Source organism: Amblyraja radiata, chromosome 9, assembly GCF_010909765.2.
Source record: "Amblyraja radiata isolate CabotCenter1 chromosome 9, sAmbRad1.1.pri, whole genome shotgun sequence".
NCBI lineage: Eukaryota > Metazoa > Chordata > Chondrichthyes > Rajiformes > Rajidae > Amblyraja > Amblyraja radiata.
Window position 1 is genome coordinate 6,133,107 of NC_045964.1, and position 27,893 is coordinate 6,160,999.

Below are 27,893 nucleotides of genomic sequence, written 5' to 3' on the forward strand. Positions count from 1 at the left end.
GGTGCAGTTTACCTGCAATTCAGTACTGCTCTGAATGAGGTCGATCTTCAATTGCGGGTCCAAGTTGCTGTTGATGTGGAAGGAACACCTTTCGTTCCACACTGGATTTGCGAGCGGTTTGCGAGTGGTGACTTGCTCCTGCTCAACGGATCCATCCACATTCATTAACACATTATACTGAATATTAACACCTACAGGAGTAAAAACAAGATGGTACATCTGAGTATAAATAGCTGGTAGAGTTACTACCTCACAGCGCTAGAGACCCGTGTTCAATCCTAACCTCGATTGTTGTCTGTGTGGAGTTTGCACGTTCTCCCTTTGACCACATACATTTCCTCCTGGAGCTCCAGTTTCCTCCCACATCCCAAAGATGTGCAGGTTTGCAGGTCGACAAGCATCTGTAAAATTGCTTCTTGTGTGTAGGGAGTGGATGAGGAATGGGGATATCATACAACTACTGTGAATGCGCAATCGATGGTCAGCATGGACTTAGTGGGCCAAAGGGCCTGTTTCCATGGTGTGTCTTTCAATGACACCCCCTGGGAACTATCTAGATCTGTCTGGAAATCCAGAACAACTACACAACGCGATAATGTGTGAACACAAATTGGCAGATTTCTAGACCAAAAACATTTGAATGTTTTAACCCTTTATGGGTCAACGTCAAAATAGAGATCCAAGGAAGGTCAGCCATCTGTAAATTGAGATGACATGACATGCATTGGTAATAGATGCAGTCTTTGCAGGCACTGATGAAGCACCTACATTTCACATTATTAATTTGCTTTCAGCAAATCAACCACATCACAGCATGGGGTGACTCTTTATCAGAGGTTCGTAAGTGATAGGAACAATATTAGGCCATTCGGCCCATCAAGTCTACTCTGCCATGGCTGATCTATATCTCTGTCTTAACCCCATTCTGCTGCCTTCTCCCCATAATCCCTGACGCCTGTACTAATCAAGAATCTGTCTATGCCTTAAAAACATCCATTGATCCAGAGAGGAACTCAACCAATTCTTCTTTGCAATTTAACTCTTCAACACTGTACAGCAATGTCAACGAACACTAATTCCAAAAACAAAAATCATCAAGTAACTTGTCCACACTCACTTTCTTTTTGTCCATCAAGGAGGAATTATGAAGGCAAATTACCAAATGTAAAAATGTGTATGTTTACCAAATTTATCAAAACCCATAGGTTCTGAAAATTTCTTCCCAGAATTTGTGAAAAATGTAGATCATGGGGTCCTTGTAGATCAAACAGGCCCTTCAGCCCAACTTATCTATGCTCATAGCCCTGTCCCACGGTATGAGTTCATTCCAAGAGCTCTCCCGAGTTTTAAAAAAATCAAACTCGTGGTAACCAGGGAGAATGAACGTTGGAGCTCGCTAACGGCAGGTACTCGGGAAGACCCGCTAACGGCAGATAAGCACGGGAAGACTCGTGAAGATTTTTCAACATGTTGAAAAATGTCCACGAGAGCCCCGAGTACCGACGAGTGGCCATTACCGTAAATCTCCGAGTTCGAATCAGGGCAAACCCGGGAGAACTCTTGGAATGAACTTGTACCGTGGGACAGGGGTTTCACCATGATGCTCCATCCAAGCTAGAACCATGAATGAGCATTTGGCCCATATCCCTATGACGTTTTCCTATCCATGTATCTCTCCAACTGTCTTTTTAAATGTTGTAACTCTACCTGCCTCATCGACTTCCTCTGGCAGCTTGTTCCACATACCCACCTCCCTCTGTGTGAAAAAGTCGACCATCAGGTTCCCATTAAATCTTTCCGCTGTTCCCTTTGTGATTTCCCTTCACTGGGAGAGAGATTCTGTGAATTCACTCTATCTATTCCTCTCGTGATTTTATACACATCTGCAAGTCACCCCTCAACCTCCTTAGTTTAAAGGAATAAAGTCCTAGGCTGCACAACTTCTCCCCATAGCTCAGGCACTCGAGTGCTGGAAATATCCTTGTAAATCTTCTCGACACCTCAAGCTTAATAGCATCTCTCCTCGAGCAGGGTGACCAGAACAGAACACAATATTCCAAGTGCGGCCTCACCAAAATCATGGACAACTGTGACAAAACATCCCAACTACTGTACTCAATTCTAGACTGAAGGCCAGCGTGCAAAAGCCTTCTTCACTACCCTAGCATAGATAGGGTAGATGTACAGAATCACCATGAACAAGGACAAAGGCAAAGGACAAAGGACATTTATTGTTACGTACACCAATTGGTGTAGTGAAATTTGAGTTGCTATTTGCAGCACACCAATAAAAGTAAAACACAACATTAAAGAATTTAACATTGAACATAAAAACATCCCCCCACATTGGTTCCCACTATGAGGGAAGGCAGCAAAGTCCAGTCCTCTTCCTCTTGTTCACCCACGGTCGGGGACTATTTGAGGCCTCCACAGTCGTCGCGACGGCGGCCCGATGTTTCAGGCCCTCATTTGAGGCCCCACAGTTGTCCATGATTTTTCACACAGAGAGTGGTGAATCTCTGGAACTCCCTGCCACAGAGGGTAGTTGAGGCCAGTTCATTGGCTATATTTAAGAGGGAGTTAGATGTGGCCCTGGTGGCTAAGGGGATCAGAGGGTATGGAGAGAAGGCAGGTACGGGATACTGAGTTGGATGATCAGCCATGATCATATTGAATGGCGGTGCAGGCTCGAAGGGCCGAATGGCCTACTCCTGCACCTAATTTCTATGTTTCTATGTTTCTATGCCCTCTCGCCGGATGATGGAGCTCCGGCGTCAGGAGAACACTCTCAGCGGCTTGGAGTGTCTGGAACGGCTGCTACCTTCCCGAGACCGCGGCTCCCGAAGTCCACAGGCCGCGCTGGTCGGAGCTCCAACACTGCCGATCTCGGCGAAAGATCCCAGGCTCCGCGGTGTTCGGAGTCAGCGCCGCCCGCAGCTGGAAGCTCCGCGACCACAGCTCCGCGATGTTGGAGTCGGCGGTCTCAGCACGGCGACCCGGGTAAGGCATCGCCCGCTCCACGATGGTGCTTCAGCGCTGCACCGCTGCCGAAGCTGAAGTTCTGGCCGGTCCCGGCAGGAAACGCCGCTCCAGTCCCGTTGGTAGGCCGCGAGGAAGGGGCGAAGATGCGGCTCGGAGGAAAACCGCATCTCCGACCAGGTAGGGACTGAAAACAAAGTTTCCCCCTCCCCCCCCACACATAAAAAGACTAGAAGGCCTCCAAAACAAAACACACTAACTCACCAAACATAAAAAAGGTTGAAAGGACAAACAGCTGCAGGCAGGGCAGCCATACTCGACAGCACCCCCATGAAGATGTGAACACGCTGTTCAGGGTGGTGGTGGAGGCAGATACGATAGTGGATATCTAGGGAATGGATCATGTGCAGGCAGATGAGATTCATTCAGCTTGGTATCATGTTCGACACATTGTGGACTCAGGGGCCTGTTCCTGCACCACACCTTTCTATGTTCCGTCTGAATCAAACACTATTGCCTTTCCACAGACCAGCTGATCAAGCTTCCACTCATGAAAACCATCTTCACTGTTTACGATGCCACCTCTTTTTGCGTCATTTGCAAAGTGACTAATCGTGCTTCGAACAATTCTCACCGGAATCACTGATATAGATTATAAACAACGATGGACTTAGCACCAAGCCCTGAAGCATAACACTAGTCGGGCCTCCGATCTGAAAGACAATCTTCCATTATCACTCAAAATTAGGTAGGGCTTTGCAGCACAGTGCCTCCGCTGGTAGAGCTGCTATCCCACGGCACCAGAGACCCAAGTTCAATCCTGACCTCGGGAACTGTATTTGTGGAGTTTGCAAGTTCTCCCTGTGATCACATGTTCCCTCCGGGTGATCCAGTTTTCTCCCACATCCCAAGGACGTGCAGTTTGTAAGTGAATTGGCCTCTGCAAATAGCTCCAAGTGTGTCGGGAGTGGATGCAAAGGATAGCATAGAACTAGTTTGAATGGGTAAACTGTTTCCACTGACAGCTTTGTAATTTACAAAATAACCATGGTTGAAATGTGAAGGTAGACAAAAATGCTGGAGAAACTCAGCGGGTGAGGCAGCATCCATGGAGCGAAGGAATAGGTGACCTTTCGGGCCGAGACCCTTCTTCAGACTGATGTGGGGGTGGGAAGAAGAAAGGAAGAGGAGGAGACAGTGGGCTGTGGGAGAGCTGGGAAGAGGATGGGAAAGCAAGGACTACCTGAAATTGGAATTCCAATTTCTCCAGCAATTGTCTACCTTCGATTTTTCCAGCATCTGCAGTTCCTTCTTAAACATGGATGAAATGTGGATACGTCTGTTTCTGGATCAAGTTGTTATCAAGGCAGAGCTTGGGGAAGAGTAGAGGCAGATTGAGGAGTACACTTCAAACATGAATGGGAATTTATACATTAAAACAAAGTGGATATGCTGCAGATGGGGACTGAGATCCATTATGCAGACCTTTAGGAGACCACTACTGGTTTATAGAGTCATACGTCATAGAAACAAGCCCTTCACCCCACCTCATTTACAGTCGCCAAGATGCTCTTTCCAAGTTGTCCCATTTGCCCGTACTTGATCCATATCCCTCCAAACCTTTCCTGGCCATCCAGAACATAAAATATAGAACAATACAGCACAAGAACAGGACCTTCTGCCCACAATGTCTTTGCCGACCATGATGCCAAGACCATCACGTATTTGCCTGCACTAAACCCACATACCTGATCTCCCGGTGGCCAAACACTTTAATTCACCTTCCCATTCCCACACTGACCTTTCAGTCCTCGGCCTCCTTCATTGTCAAAGTGACACCAAATGTAAATTGGAGGAGCAGCATCTTATATTTCGCTTGGGCAGCTTGCAACCCAGCGGTATGAATATTGATTTCTCCAACTTCAAGTAACCCTTGCTTTCCCTCTCTCTCCATCCCTCCCCCACCCAAGTTGTACCAGCTTCAGTCGTCTTGTTGAGTCTCATTGTCTGCAGCATTTTCACCTGGCCCACAGCTAACAATGGCCTGTTTCCTTTATCATCATCACTTTTTGGCATATCTTTCATTCATTTATTCTATATCTCTCTATATCACCAACTATATCTCTCGTTTCCCTTACCCCTGACTCTCAATCTGAAGAAGGGTCTCGACCCGAAACATCACCTATTGCTTTTCTCCAGAGGTGCTGTCTGACCCGCTGAGTTACTCCAGCTTTTTATGTTTAGTTTTTTTAGTTTAGAGATACAGTGAGTAAACAGGCCCTTCGGCCCACCGGGTCCGCGCCGACCAGCGATCCCCGCACATTAACACTATCCTACACACACTAGGGACAATTTTTACATCTACCAAGCCAATTAAACTACAAACCTGCACGTCTTTGGAGTGTGGGAGGAAACCGAAGATGTCGGGGGAACCCACGCAGGTCACGGGGAGAACGTGCAAACTCCGTACAGACAGCACCCGTAGTCGGGATCGAACCCGGGTCTCCGGAGCTGCATTCGCTGTAAGGCAGCAACTCTACCGCTGCGCCACTGTGATTAATGTTCAATGATAGGTTGATACTGTATTTATAATTCATGTTATTAGTTAGTAAGTTGACTATGGGCCATATGGTGTTTGACATGCATTATACACTCTGCCCGGCTCCGTTGACTTGCTATGCTGTTGTCAATAAATGGTCTGCTTCACTTACCTGTGCCTGCCACGTGGACATTGTTGGCATTCCTCACGTTAGTCTGCACACAAGTACAGGGCTGTGCCTATTCCAGAATGAAAAAGAAGGGTCAGCTCAGCATTACACCACACAGTCTAATAGAGAAAGGCTTAAGTTTCGTCACTGCAGTGTCCCTTTTCCCACAGGATTCACTGCATTGCACATGCTTGGAAAAGTTGGCCCATGGTGCACGACTTCAGCATCTTCGACACCACAAGGACAAGTTAACTCAAATGCTGCTCACTGCAGGTGAATCTTGGATCTGAGGACAACCCCTACCCTGTGATGAGCGTGAAGGCTCTGAAACATCTTACATTTGCAATTCCCATGTCATTGTAACATAGAAACATAGAAAATAGGTGCAGGAGGAGGCCATTCGGCCCTTCGAGCCAGCACCGCTATTCATTGTGATCATGGCTGATCGTCCCCAAACAATAACCCGTGCCTGCCTTCTCCCCATATCCCTTGATTCCACTAGCCCCTAGAGCTCTATCTAACTCTCTCTTAAATCCATCCAGTGATTTGGCCTCCACTGCCCTCTGTGGCAGGGAATTCCACAAATTCACAACTCTCTGGGTGAAAACGTTTTTTCTCACCTCAGTCTTAAATGGCCTCCCCTATATTCTAAGACTGTGGCCCCTGGTTCTGGACTGTGGCCCCTGGCTAGAAGCCCAAAGGGTAGGATGGGGCTGAAGCCCAAAATGTAATGCCTGGACTGGTTTTTCACCAATGGTTATTGGTTTGCCAGGATCTAGTTAATTAAATAACTTTTATTTTCATTTCACAGTCACTAAACCAAGTGGTATTGTAACTATGTACTTTTCAGAGGTGATCCACGCATTTTGTTTGTTACTTGTAGGCTTACATGTATGTAATTTCATATTAAAATGTAGCTTAGATCTGTTTGGCCCATTAACTCGCAGGCACTTTTTAAGGGCACATTTTGATTACTTTCCATTCTACCATAGAGATATAAAGTCTATAATAGACTTTATTTATATTTCTATGATTCTACAGACCTTGGCTGGGAACCTGGGGCTCACCAAAATTGTTCCCAATTGGGCCCCGCACCTCCTAAGGCCGGCCCTGGCTGCTTTATAGCTCTTTGGTTCGGCTACATTTGGTATATTGCGTTCTAGTCGGCCATTACAGGCTTTGTAAAGGGTGGGGAGGTTGTTTACTAGAATGTTACCTGGGGTTATTAGCTACAGGGAGAGGTCGGAACGACTTGGATTGTTTCCTCTGGAATGCTGGTGGTTGCGGGGAGACCTGATAGAAATATATAACATTATAGAACGAGTTATAGAAAGAGCCATTTAGAACGGAGACGAGGAAACACTTTTTCTCACAGAGAGTGGTGAGTCTGTGGAACTCTCTGCCTCAGAGGGCAGTGGAGGCCGGTTCTCTGGATGCTTTCAAGAGAGAGCTAGATTGGGCTCTTAAAAATAGCGGAGTCAGGGGATATGGGGAGAAGGCAGGAACGGGGTACTGATTGGGGATGATCAGCCATGATCACATTGAATGGCGGTGCTGGCTCGAAGGGCCGAATGGCCTACTCCTGCACCTATTGTCTATTGTCAATTGTCTATTGTCTATTATGAGAGGGATCAAAATGGGTAGACAGTCAGAATCTTTTGCCCAGCATGGAAACATCAAATACTAGAGGGCATAATGTGAGTCAATCATACAGCATAGAAACAGGCCCTTCGGCCCAACTTATGGTTGATGGGATAGAAGTATGTAAAGTTATGATAGAAGTATATAAAGTTATGAGAGGCATAGATTGAGTAGAGCTGTTTCCCCTCAAGGTGGAAATGCCATGGACTAGAGGGCATAGCTTTAAGGAGAGAGGGGTAAAGTTTAAAGAAGAAGCGCAGACAGGTTGTTCTTAATGCAGAGGGTGGTGCGTGCCAAGAACACATAGCCAGGGATGGTGGTGGAGGCAGATTTGATGGTGGTATTTCAGAGGCTTTTTCGAAAGGCACATGGATATACAGAGAATGGTCAAAGTGCCTGTCCCTGTGCTACAGTGTGTTCTATGATATGGCTATGGGTGCGCAGAATAAAAGTGCTAGGTTTCAGGCTGGTAAAACACCTATTTTTGAAGAATAGATCAGTTAGATGCACAGTGTCCCTTGTCCAGAGTAGGTGAGTTGAGGACCAGAGGACATAGGTTTAAGGTGAAGGGAAAAATAGGAATCTGAGGGGTACCTACTTCACACAAAGGGTGGTGGGTGTATGGAACGAGCTGCCAGAAGAGAGAGTTGAGGCTAGGACTATCCCAATGTTTAAATAACCATTAGACAGGTACATGGATAGGACAGGTTTGGAGGGATATGGGCCAAATGCAGGTAGGTGGGACAAGTGTAGCTGAGACATGTTGGCCGGTGTGGGCAGGTTGGGCCAAAGGGGCCTGTTTCCACGCTGTATCACTCAGCGACAATGACTGGTTTTCTGGATGACATCACATGTTCAATATTGGAACTATATCTGCAAAAATAGACAATAGACAATAGGTGCAGGAGTAGGCTATTCGGCCCTTCGAGCCAGCACCGCCATTCAACGTGATCATGGCTGATCATCCCCAATCAGTACCCCGTTCCTGCCTTCTTCCCATATCCCCTGACTCCGCTATCTTTAAGAGCCTTATCTAGCTCTCTCTTGAAAGTATCCAGAGAACCGGCAGAGAATTCCACATTGGAGGGAATTGGAAATGGAAGGGAGCATTGGAGAGAAAGAGGAAATGGAACTAATGATGTTACTGGTTTATGGGAGATGGCTGTGGCTAGCAAAGTAATCTATGGTCCATTTGTGGTCATTTCAAGGACAGGCAAGAGTCAACCATATTTGATATGTGCTTATTTTGTTGGAGTGGTCTCGATAATCCAACAGTTGGCAGGTAAATAGTGATTTGAGCTAAATCCAGTGAATTGCAGATAAAACACCAACTTACCACAATCACACCGTTGGTGATGATCTCGTTTGGAGGATCGTCACTGCAAAGACAGAACAAGGTTGCATTGTAGTGGGGGACAGAGTGATGGGTGGAACCACCACCCAACTGAGGCAAGCTGCACAGTCACTGAAATATTAAGCCCCCATCCACTGTGCTGGACCAGTCACAACACTGTACAATGAGGAGGAGGGAGATGGAATAGAGCAAACACCTTTATCCAGAGACCCTGGAGCAGATTAACTCATGACCTTAAGGTGAGAGGGGAAAGATTTAATAGGAATGCGCCCCTGGCTTTAGAGATTGTGGCTTTAAAGAGGTGGCTTTAGAGATTGTGAAGGCATTAGTAGGGATCTTTCACGAATAACTAGAGTCAGGGGTGGTTCCAGACGATTGGAAAACTGTAAATATTACTCCTCAGAGGGCGGTGGAGGCAGGTTCTCTGGATGCTTTCAAGAGAGAGCTAGATAGGGCTCTTAAAGATAGCAGAGTCAGGGGATATGGGGGGGAAGGCAGGAACGGGGTAGTGATTGGGGATGATCAGCCATGATCACATTGAATGGCGGTGCTGGCTCGAAGGACCGAATGGCCTACTCCTGCACCTATTGTTAAAAAAAAGGGGGGGAAGAAAAGCAGAATAGTGGAAACTGTAGGACGGTTAGCCGGACTTTGATGGTTGGTAAGATTTTAGAGTCCATTATAAAGGTATCTGAGTACTTAAATGAGTACTCATGATAAAATAGGCTGATGTCAGCACGGATTTGTGAAGGGGAGATCTTGCCTGATGAACCTGGTGGAATTCTTTGATGAAGTAAATAGCGGGATAGACAAAGGAGAGTGGATGGAAGTAGTTTAGAAAAAACAGGGACTCTGCAGAAGGACTTGGACAGGTTGGGAGAGTGGGCAAAGAAGTGGCAGATGGAATACAGCATATCAAAGTGTGGAGTCGTGCATTGTGGTAGTAGGAATAAAGGCGTAGACTATTTTTTTAAATGGGGAGGAGAATTCAGAAATCGGAGGTGCAAAGGAACTTGGGAGTACTGGTACAGGATTCCCAAAAAATTAATCTGCAAGTCGACTCAGTAATAAGGAATTCAAATGCAATGCTAGCATTTATTTCATGGGGACTAGAATATAAAAACAGGGATGTAATGATGAGGCTTTATAAGCTACTGGTCAGACAGTATTTGGAACATTGAGAGCAGTTAGGGCCCCATATCTGAGGAAGGATGTGCTGGCTTTGGAGAGGGTCCAGAGGAGGTTGATAAGAATGATCCCAGGAATGAGTGGGTTAACATATGATGAGCGTTTGTCAGCACTGGGCCTTTACTCGCTGCAGTTTAGAAGGTTGAGGGGGGACCTCAGTGAAAGGCCTGGATAGAGTGGCCGTAGAGAGGATGTTTCCACAAGTGGAAGATTCCAGAACCAGAGGCCATAGCCTCAGAATGAATTTGTGGAATTCCCTGCCACAGAGGGCAGTGGAGGCCAAATCACTGGATGGATTTAAGAGAGAGTTAGATAGAGCTCTAGGGGTCAGTGGAATCAAGGGAGATGGGGAGAAGGCAGGCACGGGTTATTGATTGGGGACGATCAGCCATGATCACAATGAATGGCGGTGCTGGCTCGAAGGGCCGAATGGCCTCCTCCTGCACCCATATTCCATGTGTTTATTCTATGTTTCTATGAATAAAAGGAAGTACCCTTGGAAAGGTGATGAGAAGGGACTTCTTTAATCAGAGGGGGATTGAATCTGTTGACAACTTACAGAAGCCAATTAACCTACAAACCTGCACGTTTTTGGAACGCTGAAAAGTGGAGAAAACCCACACGGTTATAGGGAGAACGTGCAAACTCTACACAGACAGCGCCCGAGGTCAGGATCAAACCCAGGTCTCTGGAGCTGAGAGGCACCAACTCTACCGCTGCGCCACCACGCAGATCAAAGGGATCCTTCCCTTCACGAATCCCTTGTTTGCTCATCCATCCCCACCTGTTATTCTCTGTCGTAAGGCAACCACAGGTGGGGCAATAACTGTCCTTTCATTTCTTCCACTCCCTCCTTCCAGGGACTGAAAGTCTTTCCAGGTGAAACAATGATTCACCAGTCTGGTGTACTGCACTCAGCGTTCACTCTACACTGGAGGAACCAAACGCTCAATGGAACAACCAAAACCCCCGTTGTTTGCCACTTTCATTCACCACCCCGCTCCCACTCAGAGCTCTGCGCTTGTGGCCTCCTCCAGCGTTGTAACGAGGTCCAATGCAAGGCCTGAGGAACAACATCTCGTCTTCAGCACTGGCACACTGTCAATGCTCCCTGCAGGACTCAATACCAAAAACCACCCTCCAATTTTAGGTAACTCTCTCACTTTATATTTGTATCAGACTGCCCATGTTTGCCTGCCATCCTTAGAAACATAGAAACATAGAAATTAGGTGCAGGAGTAGGCCATTCGGCCCTTCGAGCCTGCACCGCCATTCAATATAATCATGGCTGATCATCCAACTCAGTATCCCGTACCTGCCTTCTCTCCATACCCTCTGATCCCCTTAGCCACAAGGGCCACATCTAACTCCCTCTTAAATATAGCCAATGAACTGGCCTCGACTACCCTCTTTGGCAGAGAGTTCCAGAGATTCACCACTCTCTGTGTGTAAAAAGTTCTTCTCATCTCGGTTTTAAAGGATTTCCCCCTTATCCTTAAGCTGTGACCCCTTGTCCTGGACTTCCCCAACATCGGGAGCAATCTTCCTGCATCTAGCCTGTCCAACCCCTTAAGAATTTTGTAAGTTTCTATAAGATCCCCTCTCAATCTCCTAAATTCTAGAGAGTATAAACCAAGTCTATCCAGTCTTTCTTCATAAGACAGTCCTGACATCCCAGGAATCAGTCTGGTGAACCTTCTCTGCACTCCCTCTATGGCAATAATGTCCTTCCTCAGATTTGGAGACCAAAACTGTACGCAATACTCCAGGTGTGGACTCACCAAGACCCTGTACAACTGCAGTAGAACCTCCCTGCTCCTATACTCAAATCCTTTTTGTACATGTGTACATTCTGGAACCTCCCTGCTCCTATACTCAAATCCTTTTTGTACATGTGTACATTCTGGAACCTCCCTGCTCCTATACTCAAATCCTTCTTGTACATGTGTACATTCTGGCCTACTGCCAAACGGCCAGATTTTTCCCTTTGTTTCACCACTACTCACAAACCCAACCCCAAACTTTTCCGCTATCGAGACTAAGATGTTCCTTCTCTTTCTCAGTTCCGTTGAAGGCTCCCGCACTTGACCATTCTTCTTTCCACAGATTCTGTCTGTCCTGTGAGCATTTCCAGTTTTTCCTGTATTTAACTTGGATTTCCAGCTATCTGCAGTTTGTGCTCATTATAATTGGAATAACAGTCACTGTTGTTCCTCTGAATGAATCCTCGGACATATAATTTTAAGACTCACGATTTTTCTAAGCGAAACTCCACTTGCAGTTGTTGGTCATCCTGAAAGGAACAGGTTTAAATACAATCAGGTTCCGGCACTGAGTTATTAACTTTCTCTTTCAATCCTGCATTAAGAACAAGTACAGCCGCCAGTCTTTACTGGTGCTGTAAAAAAAAGTTAAAACCTTCCTGGGAGCAGAGTTTAAAATTAACTCACAGCAACCATGCGACAGAAATATGACAGGATTTCCCAATGACCGCTCATAAGTCATAAGTTCATAAGTGATAGGGGCAGAATTGGGCCATTCAGCCCATCAAGTCTGCTCTGCCATCCAATGCATGGCTAATCTGTCTCTCCCTCCTAACCCCATTCTCCTGCCTTCTCCACATAACCCCTGACACCTGCTGTTAACCCTCGCTGTTAGCAAGTGTATGAGCAGGGAATCATAATAGCCCTGCACATTTAAAGCCCTGTCCCACGGTACGAGTTCATTCCAAGTGCTCTCCCGAGTTTAAAAAAAAATCAAACTCGTGGTAAGCGCGGAGAATCGACGTAGCGGGTACGTCGGAGCTCGGGGACGTCTTAATGCTAACGGCAGGTACTCGGGAAGACTCGCTAACGGCAGGTAAGCACGGGAAGACTCGTGAAGATTTTTCAACATGATGAACCGAGTGGCCATTACCGTAAATCTCCGAGTTCGAATCAGGGCAAACTCGGGAGAACTCTTGGAATGAACTCGTACCGTGGGACAGGGGTTTAACATTTCATTAGTCTACAAACCCACCGTTCGGAAATATCAAAGGCCCCAGAATCAGCCTGCCAGGTAACCACCTTGCCGCCCTTCTCAATGAAGCTCCATGAGTTCCCCAGCTACCCTTCCCACTTACCGGACCACTTACCAACACCCCACTTCCCATTACTTGCTCCAGCTCTTCTGCTCCCCAGCACCCACTCTCCCCCTCCCATTTTTTAGACCCCAGTTCTTGTGTTCCAAGAACCATTGAACCATTGAGATAGACACGGATATGCAGGGAATGGAGGGCTAAGGGCCTGTCCCACTTAGGCTATTTTTTGGCAACTGCCAGTGACTGTCATAGTTGTAGCAGGTCAGCGAAAAAACGACGACTGGACCCCCCTTCGACATATAGAATCATAACTTTAATAGACAAATAGAATCATAACTTTAACAACAAAAAAAACCCCAAAGTCAGCACCAGCAACAACCTACGACACCCTGGCAACAACCTACGACACCCTGGCAACAACCTACGACACCCTGGCAACAACCTACGTCACCCTGGCAACAACCTACGACACCCTGGCAACAACCTACGTCACCCTGGCAACAACCTACGACACCCTGGCGACAACCTACGTCACCCTGGCGACAACCTACGACACCCTGGCGACAACCTACGACACCCTGGCGACAACCTACGACACCCTGGCAACAACCTACGACACCCTGGCAACAACCTACGACACCCTGGCAACAACCTACGTCACCCTGGCAACAACCTACGTCACCCTGGCGACAACCTACGACACCCTGGCAACAACCTACGTCACCCTGGCAACAACCTACGACAGCACCTACGTCAGGAGAAGTCAAGCTACGCTCATTGGCGTCAAACCCACTGTCGCCGAAAATGTTTCAGCATGTTGAAAATCTAGCGGCTTCCAGAAAGACGCTACGACTCTTTGGGCGACTGAGGAGACGACTCACGACCATACAGTCGACACCCAGGCGACCATATGGTGACAGCCTAGTCGCCTGTAGTCGTCCAAAAAATAGCCTAAGTGGGACAGGCCCTTTATGGATCACAACATGCAGGCAAATGAAGTTATGTTATCTTGAAATTAGGTTACCATGATGGGTACAGATATTGTGGGCTGAAGGAGCTGCCCCGGTGCTGTACTTTTCTATGTTGTTTATTCTAAATTAAAGAGGAGCCCAAAAGAGACACAAAATCCTGGCGTAAAGGGCCTGTCCCACTTAGGCAAATGCAGGACACCCTGCGCTCACCTCATGATCACCACATGATCGCCACATGTCCGCTGGTGGTCTCTGGTGAGTCTCCTTCATGGTCGCGAGGAGTTCCCGCATTCTGGAAACTAGTCGCGGCCTCAGTAGGGCCACAGCAAATGTTTCAACACGTTGAGAAATTTTCTGCAACCAAAAATTGGTCGCCTTGGAGAAAATTGATACTTTTGTAGTGGTAGGTGCGGTGGTAGTGGGGTCGCCATGTAGTTATAGGTAGTCGAGGTAGCTGTAGATAGTTTTAGTTAATCGCCTTTGCTGACCGGGCATTTTCATTGCCTCATTGGGGGGGAAAAAACGTAAGCACGAGTTTTCAGAACCAAGGCAAACTGACCGGTAATGTTAAATGCCCACCGAACGTCACAGCTGTGTATCTCTGGCTTATTAAAAGTTGTCTGGCTTCTTAAATGTGTCTCCACTCCTTCTCACCCCCCCCTTCTCCCCCTTGTCCCAACCAAATAAAAACTGCGTAGGAAAGAACAGCAGATGCTGGTTTAAATCGAAGGTAGACACAAAACGTTGGAGTCTTCAGTCTGAAGAAGGGTCTCGACCCGATACATAACCCATTCCCTCTCTCCAGAGATGCTGCCTGTCCTGCTGAGTTATGCCCCTGTCCCACTTAGGAAACCTGAATGGAAACCTCTGGAGACTTTGTGCCCCGCCCAAGGTTTCCGTGCGGTTCCCTGAGGTTTTTGTCAGTCTCCCTACCTGCTTCCACTACCTGCAACCTCCGGCAATCACCTGCAACCTCCGGGAACCGCGGAAATAGGCCCTTCGGCCCACCGAGTCCGCACCTACCACTGATCCCCACACATTAACACTACCCGACACACACTGGGGACAATTTACACTTTTAATGAACCTACAAACCTGTGGGTCTTTGGAGTGTGGGAGGAAACTGAAGATCTCGGAGAAAAGCCTCGCAGGTGACAGGGAAAACGTACAAACTCCGTACAGACAGCACCCGTGGTCAGGATCAAACCCGGGTCTCTGCCGCTGTAATAGCCCTGTCCCACGGTACGAGTTCATTCCAACAGCTCTCCCGAGTTGAAAAAAAAAATCAGACTCGTGGTAAGCACGGAGAATGAACGTAGCGGGTACGTCGGAGCTCGGGGACGTCTCTTAGCGGCTCGTAACACTAACGGCAGGTACTCGGGAAGACTCGCTAACGGCAGGTAAGCTCGGGAAGACTCGTGAAGATTTTTCGACATGATGAAAAATGTCCACGAGAGCCCCGAGTACCGACGAGCGGCCATTACCGTAAATCTCCGAGTTCGAATCAGGGCAAACTCGGGAGAACTCTTGGAATGAACTCGTACCGTGGGACAGGGCTTTAAGGCAGCAACTCCAACACTGCACCACTGTGCCGATGGATAGGCCTATCCTCACTGGAACGTCAAAAGCTGAGGGGTGACCTTTGTATTCAAATTCTGTATTCAAATTTATTGTCATTGGCTCAATTAGAGACAACAAAATGAATTTCCCTTTACAGTCAGTAACTTCATAGGTTTATTAAATTATAGAGGGGACAGTCAGAATCTTTCCCCCCGATCAGGAGAATCTAGAACTTGAGGACACAGATTTAAGGCGAGAGGGAATATATTTAAAGGCGATCTGAAAGGTAAGTGAAAGTGGTGAATGTGTGGAACGAGCTGCCAGAGGTAGTTGAGGCAGACATATACAATGATTAACAGACACTTGGACAGGTACTTAGGTGTGAAAGTGTTATGTGATCCTGGTTGGCACAAAATATTGGGCTCAAAAATTCTAACCATGGTTTAACTATATTAGTCCTTCACCCCAGCCGACCAAAGCTAAATTAACAGCATGTATCATTCATGACAATATATATCATCTCATATCTCCTTCTCTGCACTTCACCAGCCTCCTTAGTAACTGGTGTCACATATAATTCAACAATGCATGATTGGGGTTTACACTGAACATTATGGGCGGCACGGTGGCGCAGTGGTGGAGTCGATGCCTTACTGCGCCAAAGACCCAGGTTCGACCCCGACTACGGGTGCTGTCTGTACGGAGTTTGCACGTTCTCCCCGTGACCGTGTGGGTTTTCTCCGAGATCTTCGGTTTTCTCCCACTCTCCAAAGACGTACAGGTTTGTAGGTTAATTGGCTTGGTATTAATGTATAAAATTGTCCCTAGTGCGTGTAGGATCATGTAATGTGCGGGGATCGCTGGTCGGTGTGGACTCGGTGGGCCGAAGGGCCTGTTTCCGCGCTGTATCTCTAAATAAAACTAAATAAGAACAGGAACAACCCCTTCTGCCCACAATGTCTGTGCTGAACCTGATGCCGAGTTAAACTAATCTCATCTCTTGTATGTGATCCGTATTCCTCTATCCCCTGCATATCCACATGTTTGTCTAAAAGCTTCTGAAACACCACGATAACATCTGCCTCCACCATCACCACCCCTGGCAGTGTGTTCTAGGCACAAACCACTCACTCTGCCAAAGGTCTTGCCTCACAAACCTCCTTTAATCTTGCCCCCCTCTCATTACAAACCATGCCCTCTCGACTTTGACATTTGCTTCCTGGGGAAAAACATTATGACTGTCCACCGTATCTAAACATCTATCCACTCGTGAAAAATGATATATTCCATTAACTGTTCAAGAAGGAACTGCAGATGCTGGAAGATCGAAGGTACACAAAATTGCTGGAGAAACTCAGCGGGTGCAGCAGCATCTATGGATAACTGGATTGTTTCTGGGAAAGGGGGACGAGAACCCAAAAATATCAGTGCGTTATGGCACAAAGGAATCTGGATATACAGAGAACATTCCACCCCTTCCACTCTCTCTGGGGGATCTTACAGCCAATTAATTAGTGTTTGCACTGCAGCTGCTCTAGATTAACTACCGTAAGATCATAGATCATAAATGATAGTAGAATTAGGCCATTCGGCCCATCAAGTTTACACCACCATTCAATCTATCTCTCCCTCCTAACCCCATTCTCCTGCCTTCTCCCCACAACCTCTGACACCCGTACTAATCAATAATCTATCTATCTCTGACTTAAATATATCCACTGACTTGGCCTCCACAGCCTCCTGTGGCAGAATTCCACAAATTCACCACCCTCTGTCTAAAGAAATTTCTCCTCATCTCCTTCCTAAAAGATCATCCTTTAATTCTGAGGCTGTGACCTCTAGTCCTAGACTCTCCCACTAGTGGAAACACCCTTTCCACATCAACTCTATCCAAGCCTTTCATTATTATGTACGTTTCAATTAGGTCCCCCTCCCTTCATCCTTCTAAACTCCAGCGAGTACAGGCCCAGCTGTCAAAGGCTCATCAAATGTTAACCCACTCATTCCTGGGATCATTCTTGTAAATCTCCTCTGGGCCCTACCAGAGCCAGCACATTCTTCCTCAGATATGGTGCCCAAAACAGCTCACAATATTCCAAATGCCAGCGCCTGATAGAGCCTCATAACTATATGGCTGGGGTGGGAGATTGCAACCTTCACGTGGTCCACCCTGTTTTGACATGCTATCAACCCGACGTGCACAAACAAATAGATCAAATAGAACAAGTTATCCTACAACTTTAGGCGGTGCACGCCATACACAAGAAGAAGAAGAAAACGTTATGGTTATGGACGTTGTATGACCACCACCAATCTGCACAATGCATCTCTCAACAAGCTAGAACATTTGTTATTCCTCTCAGTATGTTTAGAAAAAAGGACATTTGGCCTGTGACGTTATGTCTTCAAATCAACAACATACCTTCAGGTCTATGGTGGTGTTCATACTGTGGTTAAGTTCAATTTTCCCAATGTCAAAAGCTACTGACGACAGATGTTTTGTCATCTTGACGTTTTCAGTGTAGATGGAGAGCTCCAATACATTCTAAACAGGATGGGAATAAAAAAACACATCTCACCAACAGAACCCAAAATTAGTTTAGTTTAAGAAGGAACTGCAGATGCAGGAAAATCGAAGGTAGAAAAAAGTGCTGGAGAAACTCAGCGGGTTCTTCTTGGTTCTTGGTTTCTTGGTCCTCCAAAATATTCCAACTGGAATTTAAACTGGAGGTGGTGAAGGGAGGGCTTAAGCCAGAAAGGGTTATTGGGAAGAAAGAGCTACTTTAAATTTAGTTGCATCTGGTTGGGTAACTATAGTTGGGTGGAGATTATTCCATGCTTTAATTGTGCGGGGGAAGAACGAATTGCTGTACACATCTGTCTTTGTAGCTGGGATCACAAATTGGATTGAATGCCCTCGTCTGCTCCTAATTGGTTTGGGTTTGGTGTAGGTCTTGTAATCTAATCTATGTCGAGCTGGCCATTTAACATTTTGTAAAAACAGGTCAAACGGTGAGCTTCACGTCTGTCTTGGAGAGGGTTCCACCCCGGAGAATTCAGAAGTTTGGTGACACTCGCTTCTCTCTCATAGGTGTTAGTAACAAATCGAGCTCCAGCAGCATCTATGGAGTATAGAATTGGGGTCGGTTGCAGGTCTGGGTGAGTGAGGCCCGACGTTTCGGGAGAGTCAAAGCGAGGTCCTACTCGTAGCCAGAGTAGATCTCAGTGCCCGGAAGGAGAATTGCTGTGTATGGCGGCAGACTTCCGTTTAGTTTCGTTTATTGTCACATGTACCCAGTGGCGTAGCGTGGGGGGGGCCAGAGGGGCGGTTGCCCCAGGCGCTAAATTTTTAGGGGCGCAAAAAAATAGTTGGATACATTTTTTTTATAAAATGGCAAATAAAATTGTTCTAAAGGCACGCTGCACCTCTTTAGCAGCCTTCCCCTGAATTATTGTAATAAAATGTACATTTTTTTGCCATTTTATAATTTTTTTTATCTAACAATCTTTTTGCGCCCCTAAAATGTATCCAACAATTTTAACCAACCAGCGATCTCTGCGCCGAAGCCACTGCCACTGTCCCAGCCGCCGCTGTCGTCCACTGGGCCCGTGGTCGGGTCGAGTGGCCGCTGCCGCCGGAACGTGCCCCAGCTCCGAGTTCTGGTCGCCGCTGTCCCAGCTCCGAGGCCAGGCCGCCGCTGTCAAAGCCGCCACTGCCGCTGCCCAGCTCCGAGTTCTGGTCGCCGCTGCCACTGTCGCCGCTGCCGCTGCCCAGCTCCGAGTTCTGGTCGCCGCTGCCACTGTCGCCGCTGCCCAGCTCCGAGTACTGGTTGCCGCTGCCGCTGTCCCAGCCGCCGCTACCGCTGCCCCAGCTCCGAAGCCGCCATTAGGCCTCGGCGCAGGCGGAGACGGGGGATACGACAAAAGAAGTCGCATCCCCCGAAGGAAGAGACCAAAAACCGCTAATGAGGCGCAATATTTTAAACTGCCCCGGGCGAGCAAAACCCACCCTACGCCACTGCGTGTACCGAGGTACAGTGAAAAGCTTTTGTCAGCGGAAAGACAATACATGATTACAATCGAACCATTTACATGATAAGGGAATAACGTTTAACACAGGGTAAAGAGAGTAAAGCCTGATCAAGGATAATCCGAGGGTCACCAGTGAGGTAGATAGTAGTTCATGGCAGGGGCGGAAAACCTGGGGGGGCCAGAGGGGACACGTTCCCCCCATGTTTTGAGAGGTGGGGAATATCCCTGCCAGGTTAACCTGCCTGGGCTTGCGGGAAATATGGCCAGCGCGGAGAAGCAGCGCTGGTATCCCGTCAGTCCAGACAAGGCTGTAGTTAACCCGGTGAGACAGGCAGAGTTGAGCTGCATTTAGCGCTGGATTGAGCCTCCGAAGCCTCGCGCGCGCGTGTGTGTGAGTATGCGTATGCTTCCCCGTCCCCTCCATGTTTTGATAGTGAGTTCCGCTCTTGGTTCAGGGCTGCTCTCTGGTTGTGGTAGGATGATTCACTTGCCTTAATACAGCTTGGAAGAAACTGTGCCTAAAACTGGAGGTGCGTGTTTTCACACTTCTATACCTTTTGCCATTCCAAAATACCAAGTGAGCACCTCGGGTAAATAACTTATTGGTTGCTGTTTCCCCTTTGCTCTGCGCCCAGGCAATGCAAAATAGAGGATGATATAACCCTAATGCCTTCCGAATGCAAAACATATTTAAATACTGACATAGAAAATGACAGAAGAACTTAGCTAGTCAGGCAGCATTCGTGGAGAGAGAAACAACCACGATTTCTTGACTGAGATGGCAATGAGAAGATGGGCAGAAAAGAAGTGGCTATCTTTCTTAATGTAGACACAAGGCACTGCAGGTGCAGGTTTACCTCGGAAAGACAAAGTCTGAAGCAGGGTCCCAACCTAAAGCATTACATATCGGATGGAGGAACCTTCACCTAACCAAATAAAGGGGTAGGAAGGAACTGCAGATGCTGGTTAACACTGAAAATAGACACAAAATGCTGGAGTAACTCAGCGGAACAGGCAGCATCTCTGGAGAGAAGGAATGGGTGACCAAATTGGAGGAACAGCATCTCATTTTGCCTGGGCAGCATTCACCGGTAGCAACAGTATGAATATTGACTTCTCCAACTTCAAGTAACCCTTGCTTTCCATCTCTCTCCATCCCTCCCCCTTCCCAGTTCCCCGACCAGTCTGACTGCCCCGATTAAATTTTATCTCTGTATGCTTTGTTGTAACCTTCTCCTCGCTAACAATTCTACATTTCCCCTGAGCTGCATCCCCTTTGATGTCTTGTTTTCACACCTTACACTTCCTTATCTCTGTATCTCGCTATCCCGACTCTCAGTCTGAAGAAGGATCTCGACCCGAAATGTCACCTACTCCTTCTCTCCAGAGATGCTGCCTGTCCCGTTGAGTTACTCCAGCATTTTGTGTCTAACTTGGGTGTAAACCGACATCTGTAGTTCCTTCCTACATATTAACTGACTGAATTGGGAGGTTAGGTGTTGAGAACGTGTGTCAGCATTATTCCGCCTGTAACCTGTGCCTTGGGCTGTAGATGTTGCACACTGTGGCAGACAGCCTGAGCCAGCTTACCTTTATAATGCCCTGGATCTTGTAATTGAAGGTTTCATTCCACTGCAGATCGTTGATGCTTTTTGTCCTGTAGTCGACTACAGATGCGGTGGGGAGGTGCAAGGAGACGTAACAGTCTTTTGCACTCACTGTGGAGAGGCACAGGGGTGATACAATCTAAAACGAGTGTCAAAAATCATCTCAAGAATCACACAGCATGGCAGAGCAAGGCAGGCAATCATTGCCTCTGCCTGTCCTGCATGTAAACATGGACAAATTCACAACGGTTCACACACCATGAAGCCGCATTCTGAGCTGCTGAAGATAAACTTTTGTCTGAAGCTCAAAGGATCCCACGATGTTGCAGATCCACAGAACCGCAGATGCTGATTTACAAAAAGAGATTTACAAAGTGCTGGTGTAAAGGGCCTGTCCCACTGTACGAGGTAATTCAAGAGTTCTCCCTTGATTCGAGCTTGTGTAATGTACGTAGCGGGTCCGTAGGAGTTCATGGATGTCCCGTAGCGGCTCATGCGAGTAACGGTAGGTACTCGGGAAATTCGGTCAACTTGTGACATTTTTTTCAACACTGTGAAAAATGTTCACGAGTAAAAAAATACTCGTGATGAAAAAAATTGTTACTTTTTACTCGTACGAGCCCCAACGTACCCGCTACGTACATTACACGCGCTCGAATCAGGGGAGACCACGGGAAAACTCTTGAATTACCTTGTACAGTGGGACAGGCCCTTAACTCAGTGGATCAGGCAGCATCTCCGGAGACCATGGATGTGTGTGTGTGTGTGTGTGTGTGTGTGTGTGTGTGTGTGTGTGTGTGTGTGTGTGTGTGTGTGTGTGTGTGTGTGTGTGTGTGTGTGTGTGTGTGTGGTGTGTGCGTGTGTGTGTGTGTTGTGTGTGTGTGTGCGCGCCTGCCTAAAGTTGTGGGACAACTTCTTCTATTTGATCTTATTTGATTGTGCATGCCGGGTTGATTGCATTCGTGGAAACAGGGCGGACCACGTGAAGGTTGCAGTCTCCCACCCCAGACAAGGGGTGAGACAAAGGAAGACTCTCTAACTTCTACAGGTGCACAGTAGAGAGCATGCTGACTGGTTGCATCGTGGCTTGGTTCGGCAATTTGAGCGCCCTGGAGAGGAAAAGACTACAAAAAGTAGTAAACACTGCCCAGTCCATCATCGGCTCTGACCTTCCTTCCATCGAGGGGATTTATCGCAGTCGCTGCCTCAAAAAGGCTGGCAGCATCATCAAAGACCCACACCATCCTGGCCACACACTCATCTCCCTGCTACCTTCAGGTAGAAGGTACAGGAGCCTGAAGACTGCAACAACCAGGTTCAGGAATAGCTACTTCCCCACAGCCATCAGGCTATTAAACCTGGCTCGGACAAAACTCTGATTATTAATAACCACTTTCGGCTATTTGCACTTTATCAGTTTATTTATTCATGTGTGTATATATTTATATCATGGTATATGGACACATTTATCTGTTTTATAGTAAATGCCTACTATTTTCTGTGTGCTAAGCAAAGCAAGAATTTCATTGTCCTATACAGGGACACATGACAATAAACTCACTTGAACTTGAACTTGAACAAAAGTATTGAAGAGTTGCAAATTGTAAAGCTAGAGGAAGATAATGTCGATGGAGGGGGGGTGGGGTGAAATAGGGAGAGTTCAGGTGGGGCACAAGGGAGAGAGGGAAGGAAATAAAAAGGAGGGGGTGTTTTGGAAGTTACCTAAAATTGGATCTGTGGCTGCAACTTGCGTGTTCATTCCTGTGTATTTTTCAATTCTTAGACAGGCAATGGTTTGACTTTATCACTGACTACATGTCATTGAATCAAGGAGTCTTGGAAACCATTTCACCACCTTGTGGAAAAAGGCAAAACCCAAAGAAAAAAGGAAATCAAATTGCATTGTCCTCGGCACTTTCGCACAGTTTGTTTGATTGATAAAAACACATCTATTGATGCTCCTGAACACATCATCAGTGATGTAACCTGGGGTCATTGGGTGTTTCGGGTCTTTCAACATCAGACACCCTCGCCCAGGTGACCCAGCCATGATCAGACCACGACTTGTGTTCAGGTGGCCTTCACTCCTCCCCATGGACCTCCTCTCCTGATCCAGAACCATCTCGCGGCCTTCTCCACTGCCTCTGTGGTGTTCTTGATGGCCTTTCTCCTCGCCACTCCGTTTATGCCCAGTGCACTCAAGGCTTTGTAGAGCGATTGCCCTGCAAAACCTCTGCAGCCAACCTCGATGGGCATACACCTTGCCTTCCAGCCCTGCTTACAGCAGTCTATGACCAGCTCTTCATGCTTGGTCATCTTCCTCTCGTGGGCCTCCTCCAGACGGTCCTCCCACGGCACTGTCAGTTCCAACAAGACGATGTTTTTGGTAATTATGTGCATGAAGTCATCTCTGCGGGAGTTCTGGGTGTGAGGAAGCACCATGAAGCCGCTGATCTTGTCCATTCTCAGGAGATGGCCAAATCTGGCGATGATTCCTTGACAACTTTCCCCAAGACGGTGGTAAAAATCGTTCCCAAACTCCTGAGGTGTGGTGCTTGGTTAGATTTCCCATAATGCAACACGTGGCGGCCAACATGAACTAAAGGTTGATGTTTAGCTGCTTCATCAGAGAATCTTGTCACAGCAAAGACTGCTCAGGGAACTGGAACATTACCCTGAAGCATTTCTGACCTATCAATGGGCAGTGCCATAGAATCATACAACACAGAAACAGGCCCTTTGGCCCAGCTTGCCCATGCAGACTAGCCCCACCTGCTCTTGTTTGGATCATAGAAACATAGAAAATAGGTGCAGGAGTGAGTCATTCGGCCCTGCACCGCCATTCAATATGATCGTGGCTGATCATCCAACTGCCTTCTCTCCATACCCCCTGATCCCTTTAACCACAAGGGCCACATCTAACTCCCTCTTAAATATAGTCAATGAACTGGCCTCAACTACTTTCTGTGGCAGAGAATTCTAGAGATTCACCACTCTCTGTGTAAAAAATGATTTTCTCATCTCGGTCCTAAAAGACCGAGATGAGATCTCTTATCCTTAAACTGTGACCCCTTGTTCTGGACTTCCCCAACATCGGAAATAATCTTCCTGCATCTAGCCTGTCCAACCCCTTAAGAATTTTGTAAGTTTCTATAAGATCCCCCCTCAATCTTCTAAATTCTAGCGAGTACAAGCCGAGTCTATCCAGTCTTTCTTCATATGAAAGTCCTGCATCCCAGGAAACAGTCTGGTGAACTTTCTCTGCACTCCCTCTATGGCAAGAATGTCTTTCCTCAGATTAGGAGACCAAAACTGTACGCAATACTCCAGGTGTGGTCTCACCAAGACCCTGTACAACTGCAGTAGAACCTCCCTGCTCTTATACTCAAATCCTTTTGCTATGAATGCTAACATACCATTCGCTTTCTTCACTGCCTGCTGCACCTGCATGCCTACTTTCAATGACCGGTGTACCATGACACCCAGGTCTCGTTGCATCTCCCCTTTTCCTAATCGGCCACCATTTAGATAATAGTCTACTTGCCTGTTTTTGCCACCAAAGTGGATAACCTCACATTTATCAACAGAGGGATCGCATCCCTCTAAATTTTCCCTGTCCATATGTCTTTTAACTGCCTCAACTACCTCCTCTAACAGCTCATTCCATATACCCACCACTCTCTGCATGTAAAGGTTGCCCCTCAGCCCCCTATTAAATTTTTCCCCACTCATCTTAAACCTATAGGGTCTTGATTCCCCTATTCTGGGTAAAAGACTCCTGCGTCTACCCTATCATGAGTTTATACACCTCTGTAAGATCACCTCTCAGCCTCCTGCGCTCCAAGGAATACATTCTTAACCTGCCCAGCCTCTCCCTATAGCTCAGGCTCTCAAGTCCTGGCAACATCCATGTAAATCATCTCTGTACACTTAAGACAGATATAAAAAGTTGGAGTAACTCAGCGGGACAGGCAGCATCTCTGGAGAGAAGGAATGGGTGACATTTCGGGTCGAGACCCTTCTTCAGACAATTTGATTGTTCCGTTTCAGGACATATGATAATAAAACACTCTTGATTCTTGGCCCAGGTTCAATCCTGACTGTGGGTGCTGTCTGTGTGGAGTCTGCACATTCTCTGTTTCTTCACACATCCCAAAGGCATGTTAGTTTGTAAGTTGTGTAGGAAGGAACTTTAGACGCAGGTTTAGACACCGAAGACAGGCACGAAAAGCTGGAGTAACTCAGCGGGTCAGACAGCAAGCTATCTGACCCGCTGAGTTACTCCAGCTTTTTGTGTCTACGATTTGATAAGATAGAACTTTATTTATCCAGGACGGAAATTTGTCTGCTAAGAGGTCATAAAACACAACAAGATACATGAATCATGAAAGTGACAAGTCCAGGATAGGGGGGGGGGGGGGGGGTTGTACAGTTTGATAGCCACAGGAACAATGGATCGCCTGTGGCGTTCTGTGCTGCATCTTGGTGGTACCAGTCTGTTGCTGAAGATGCTCCTCAGGTTGACAAGTCTATCATGGAGTCTATCGTCAGTTTCTAAGTTAATTGGCTTCTGTAAGATTTCTCCTGACTTGTAGGGGGTGGTTGCGGAAGAGGAATAACACAGAACTAGTGTGAATGGGTGATCGATGGTCAGCGCGCACTCAGTGGGGCAAAAAGGACCCGTTCCCATACTTTATTTATTTATTTATCTGTCTATTTATTTATTTAATTCTTTATTTCGGACAGAATAAAAGAATAAAAAACAATGAATCAATTACAACAGGCTTATATCTATCCAGCTGCAGCCAAGATGGGTGCTGACAATCAGCAGGTATCAGCAGGCATGGCCCTCATTATACAAAAAAGGCAAGGATTCAAAACACCTCGTGTAATTAAAATAATGCATGTAACAGCTAAAATAATCTGTTTTCATCTGAACCACCAAGATTTAAACAGGAATGAGACTACTTACTGAAATCTTCCATCACAATATTCCTTCCCTGGAGAACTTTCACCGTTAAGTTGTAGTAGGGTTGTTGCTCCTTCTGAAAGGGGAAGGTGAGTTTTGCTCTTAAATAGATGACACTAAAGAGTAGTCTAATCAAAGGGGAAAATGCGAATGAACATTAATCCTAGAAGATTTCAATACACAATAGACAATAGGTGCAGGAGTAGGCCATTAGGCACCTCGAGCCAGCAACTCCATTCACTGTGATCGTGGCTGATCATCCCCAATCAGTACCCCGTTCAGTGTGTATATATACACATACACACATACTCAAAAAAACAAACAAAATAGTGCAATAATAATAATAGTCTATTGTAGTTCAGAGCTTATTTGGAGGTTGTAGTGTTTGGGACGACAGATGGCACAATGGGCTAAGTGTTCGGCTGGCAACCGGAAGGTGGCCGGTTCGAATCCCGCTTGGAGTGCATACTGTCGTTGTGTCCTTGGGCAAGACACTTCACCCAACTTTGCCTGTGTGTGAATGTGTGTGAGTGATTGGTGGTGGTCGGAGGGGCCGTAGGCGCAGAATGGCAGCCACGCTTCCGTCAGTCTGCCCCAGGGCAGCTGTGGCTACAGAAGTAGCTTACCACCACCGAGTGTGACTGAGGAGTGAATGAATAATGCGATGTAAAGCGCCTTGAGTATTAGAAAGGCGCTATATAAATCCCATCCATTATTATTATTATTAATAGCCTGATGGTTGGAGGGAAGAAGCTGTTCCTGAACCTGGACGTTACAGTTTTCATGCTCCTCTACCTTCTTCCCAGTGGCAGTGGTAAAATGAGTTTGTGGCCAGGATGGTGTGGGTCTCTGATGATGTTTTGAGGCAGCAACTCCGATAAATCCCTTGGATGGTGGGGAGGTCAGAGCCAGTGTTGGACTGGGCAGTCAGTGGTCATGACTCCAAGAGTACAGCTCAAGAGCCATGAAGTGGGATAATAATGGTTAAGTCTTGTCAAATCAGGATGGGCACAATGGGTTGAACCTCCAGGGCCTATGTACAAGTTATGAATTCCCTAGTCTCTCACCGATGCCTATCTCAAATAGACAATTCAAGTGTGTAACCCTCTAACCAACAGCAGCTGGTCCTGAGTTAAGAGAACTTTGCAATGTTTTATCGTGTGCTGAAGTAACTCAGAGGATCAGGCAGATCTCTGGAAGACGTGGATAGGCACGTCAGGACCCTTCTTCACACCAATTAAAGTAGTTGAGAGAGAAAACTGATTTCATTCCAAGAGCTCTCCCGAGTTTGCCCTGATTCGAACTCGGAGATTTACGGTAATGGCCGCTCGTCGGTACTCGGGGCTCTCGTGGACATTTTTCAACATGTTGAAAAATCTTCACGAGTCTTCCCGTGCTTACCTGCCATTAGCGAGTCTTCCCGAGAACCTGCCGTTAACTTTAAGAGCCGCTAAGAGACGTCCCGGAGCTCTGACGTATCCGCTACGTTCATTCTCCATGCTTACCACGAGTTTGATTTTTTTTAAACTCAGGAGAGCTCTTGGAATGAACTCGTACCGTGGGACAGGGCTATTAGAGATCTTTAAACTATCTTTAATCGGAATTTATTTTATCTCGCACTAGATTTTGTACCCTTTATCTGTACACAGTGGACGGCTTGAATGTAATCATGTATAATAATTTATTTAACTGGATAGTGGCCAACACCTCTCCGTGGATTGTCACCTTGTCGTGGTGGAGAAGCTTGTGTGGACCCGAGATCCTGAGAGCGATGCCGTCTGGAGCTATGCTCCTGGTAGGGCCAC

At 46.9% G+C, this 27,893-nt stretch overlaps 1 protein-coding gene across 1 annotated transcript in view; it reads right to left on the bottom strand.

The window, feature by feature from the left end:
• The window catches only part of LOC116977288 (cytosolic phospholipase A2 zeta-like), a 69,441-nt gene extending 41,986 nt beyond the window's left edge, over positions 1-27,455 (bottom strand). Inside the window, exons 1-8 of the mRNA XM_033027784.1 lie at positions 27,444-27,455; positions 26,092-26,161; positions 21,103-21,230; positions 17,903-18,025; positions 12,123-12,163; positions 8,665-8,707; positions 5,691-5,757; positions 13-191 (exon numbers count right to left, since the gene is read on the bottom strand). Coding sequence (XP_032883675.1) covers positions 13-191; positions 5,691-5,757; positions 8,665-8,707; positions 12,123-12,163; positions 17,903-18,025; positions 21,103-21,230; positions 26,092-26,161; positions 27,444-27,455 — 663 coding nt within the window. The remainder of the gene's footprint in view (positions 1-12; positions 192-5,690; positions 5,758-8,664; positions 8,708-12,122; positions 12,164-17,902; positions 18,026-21,102; positions 21,231-26,091; positions 26,162-27,443) is intronic.
• Between the last annotated feature and the right edge of the window lie 438 nt (positions 27,456-27,893).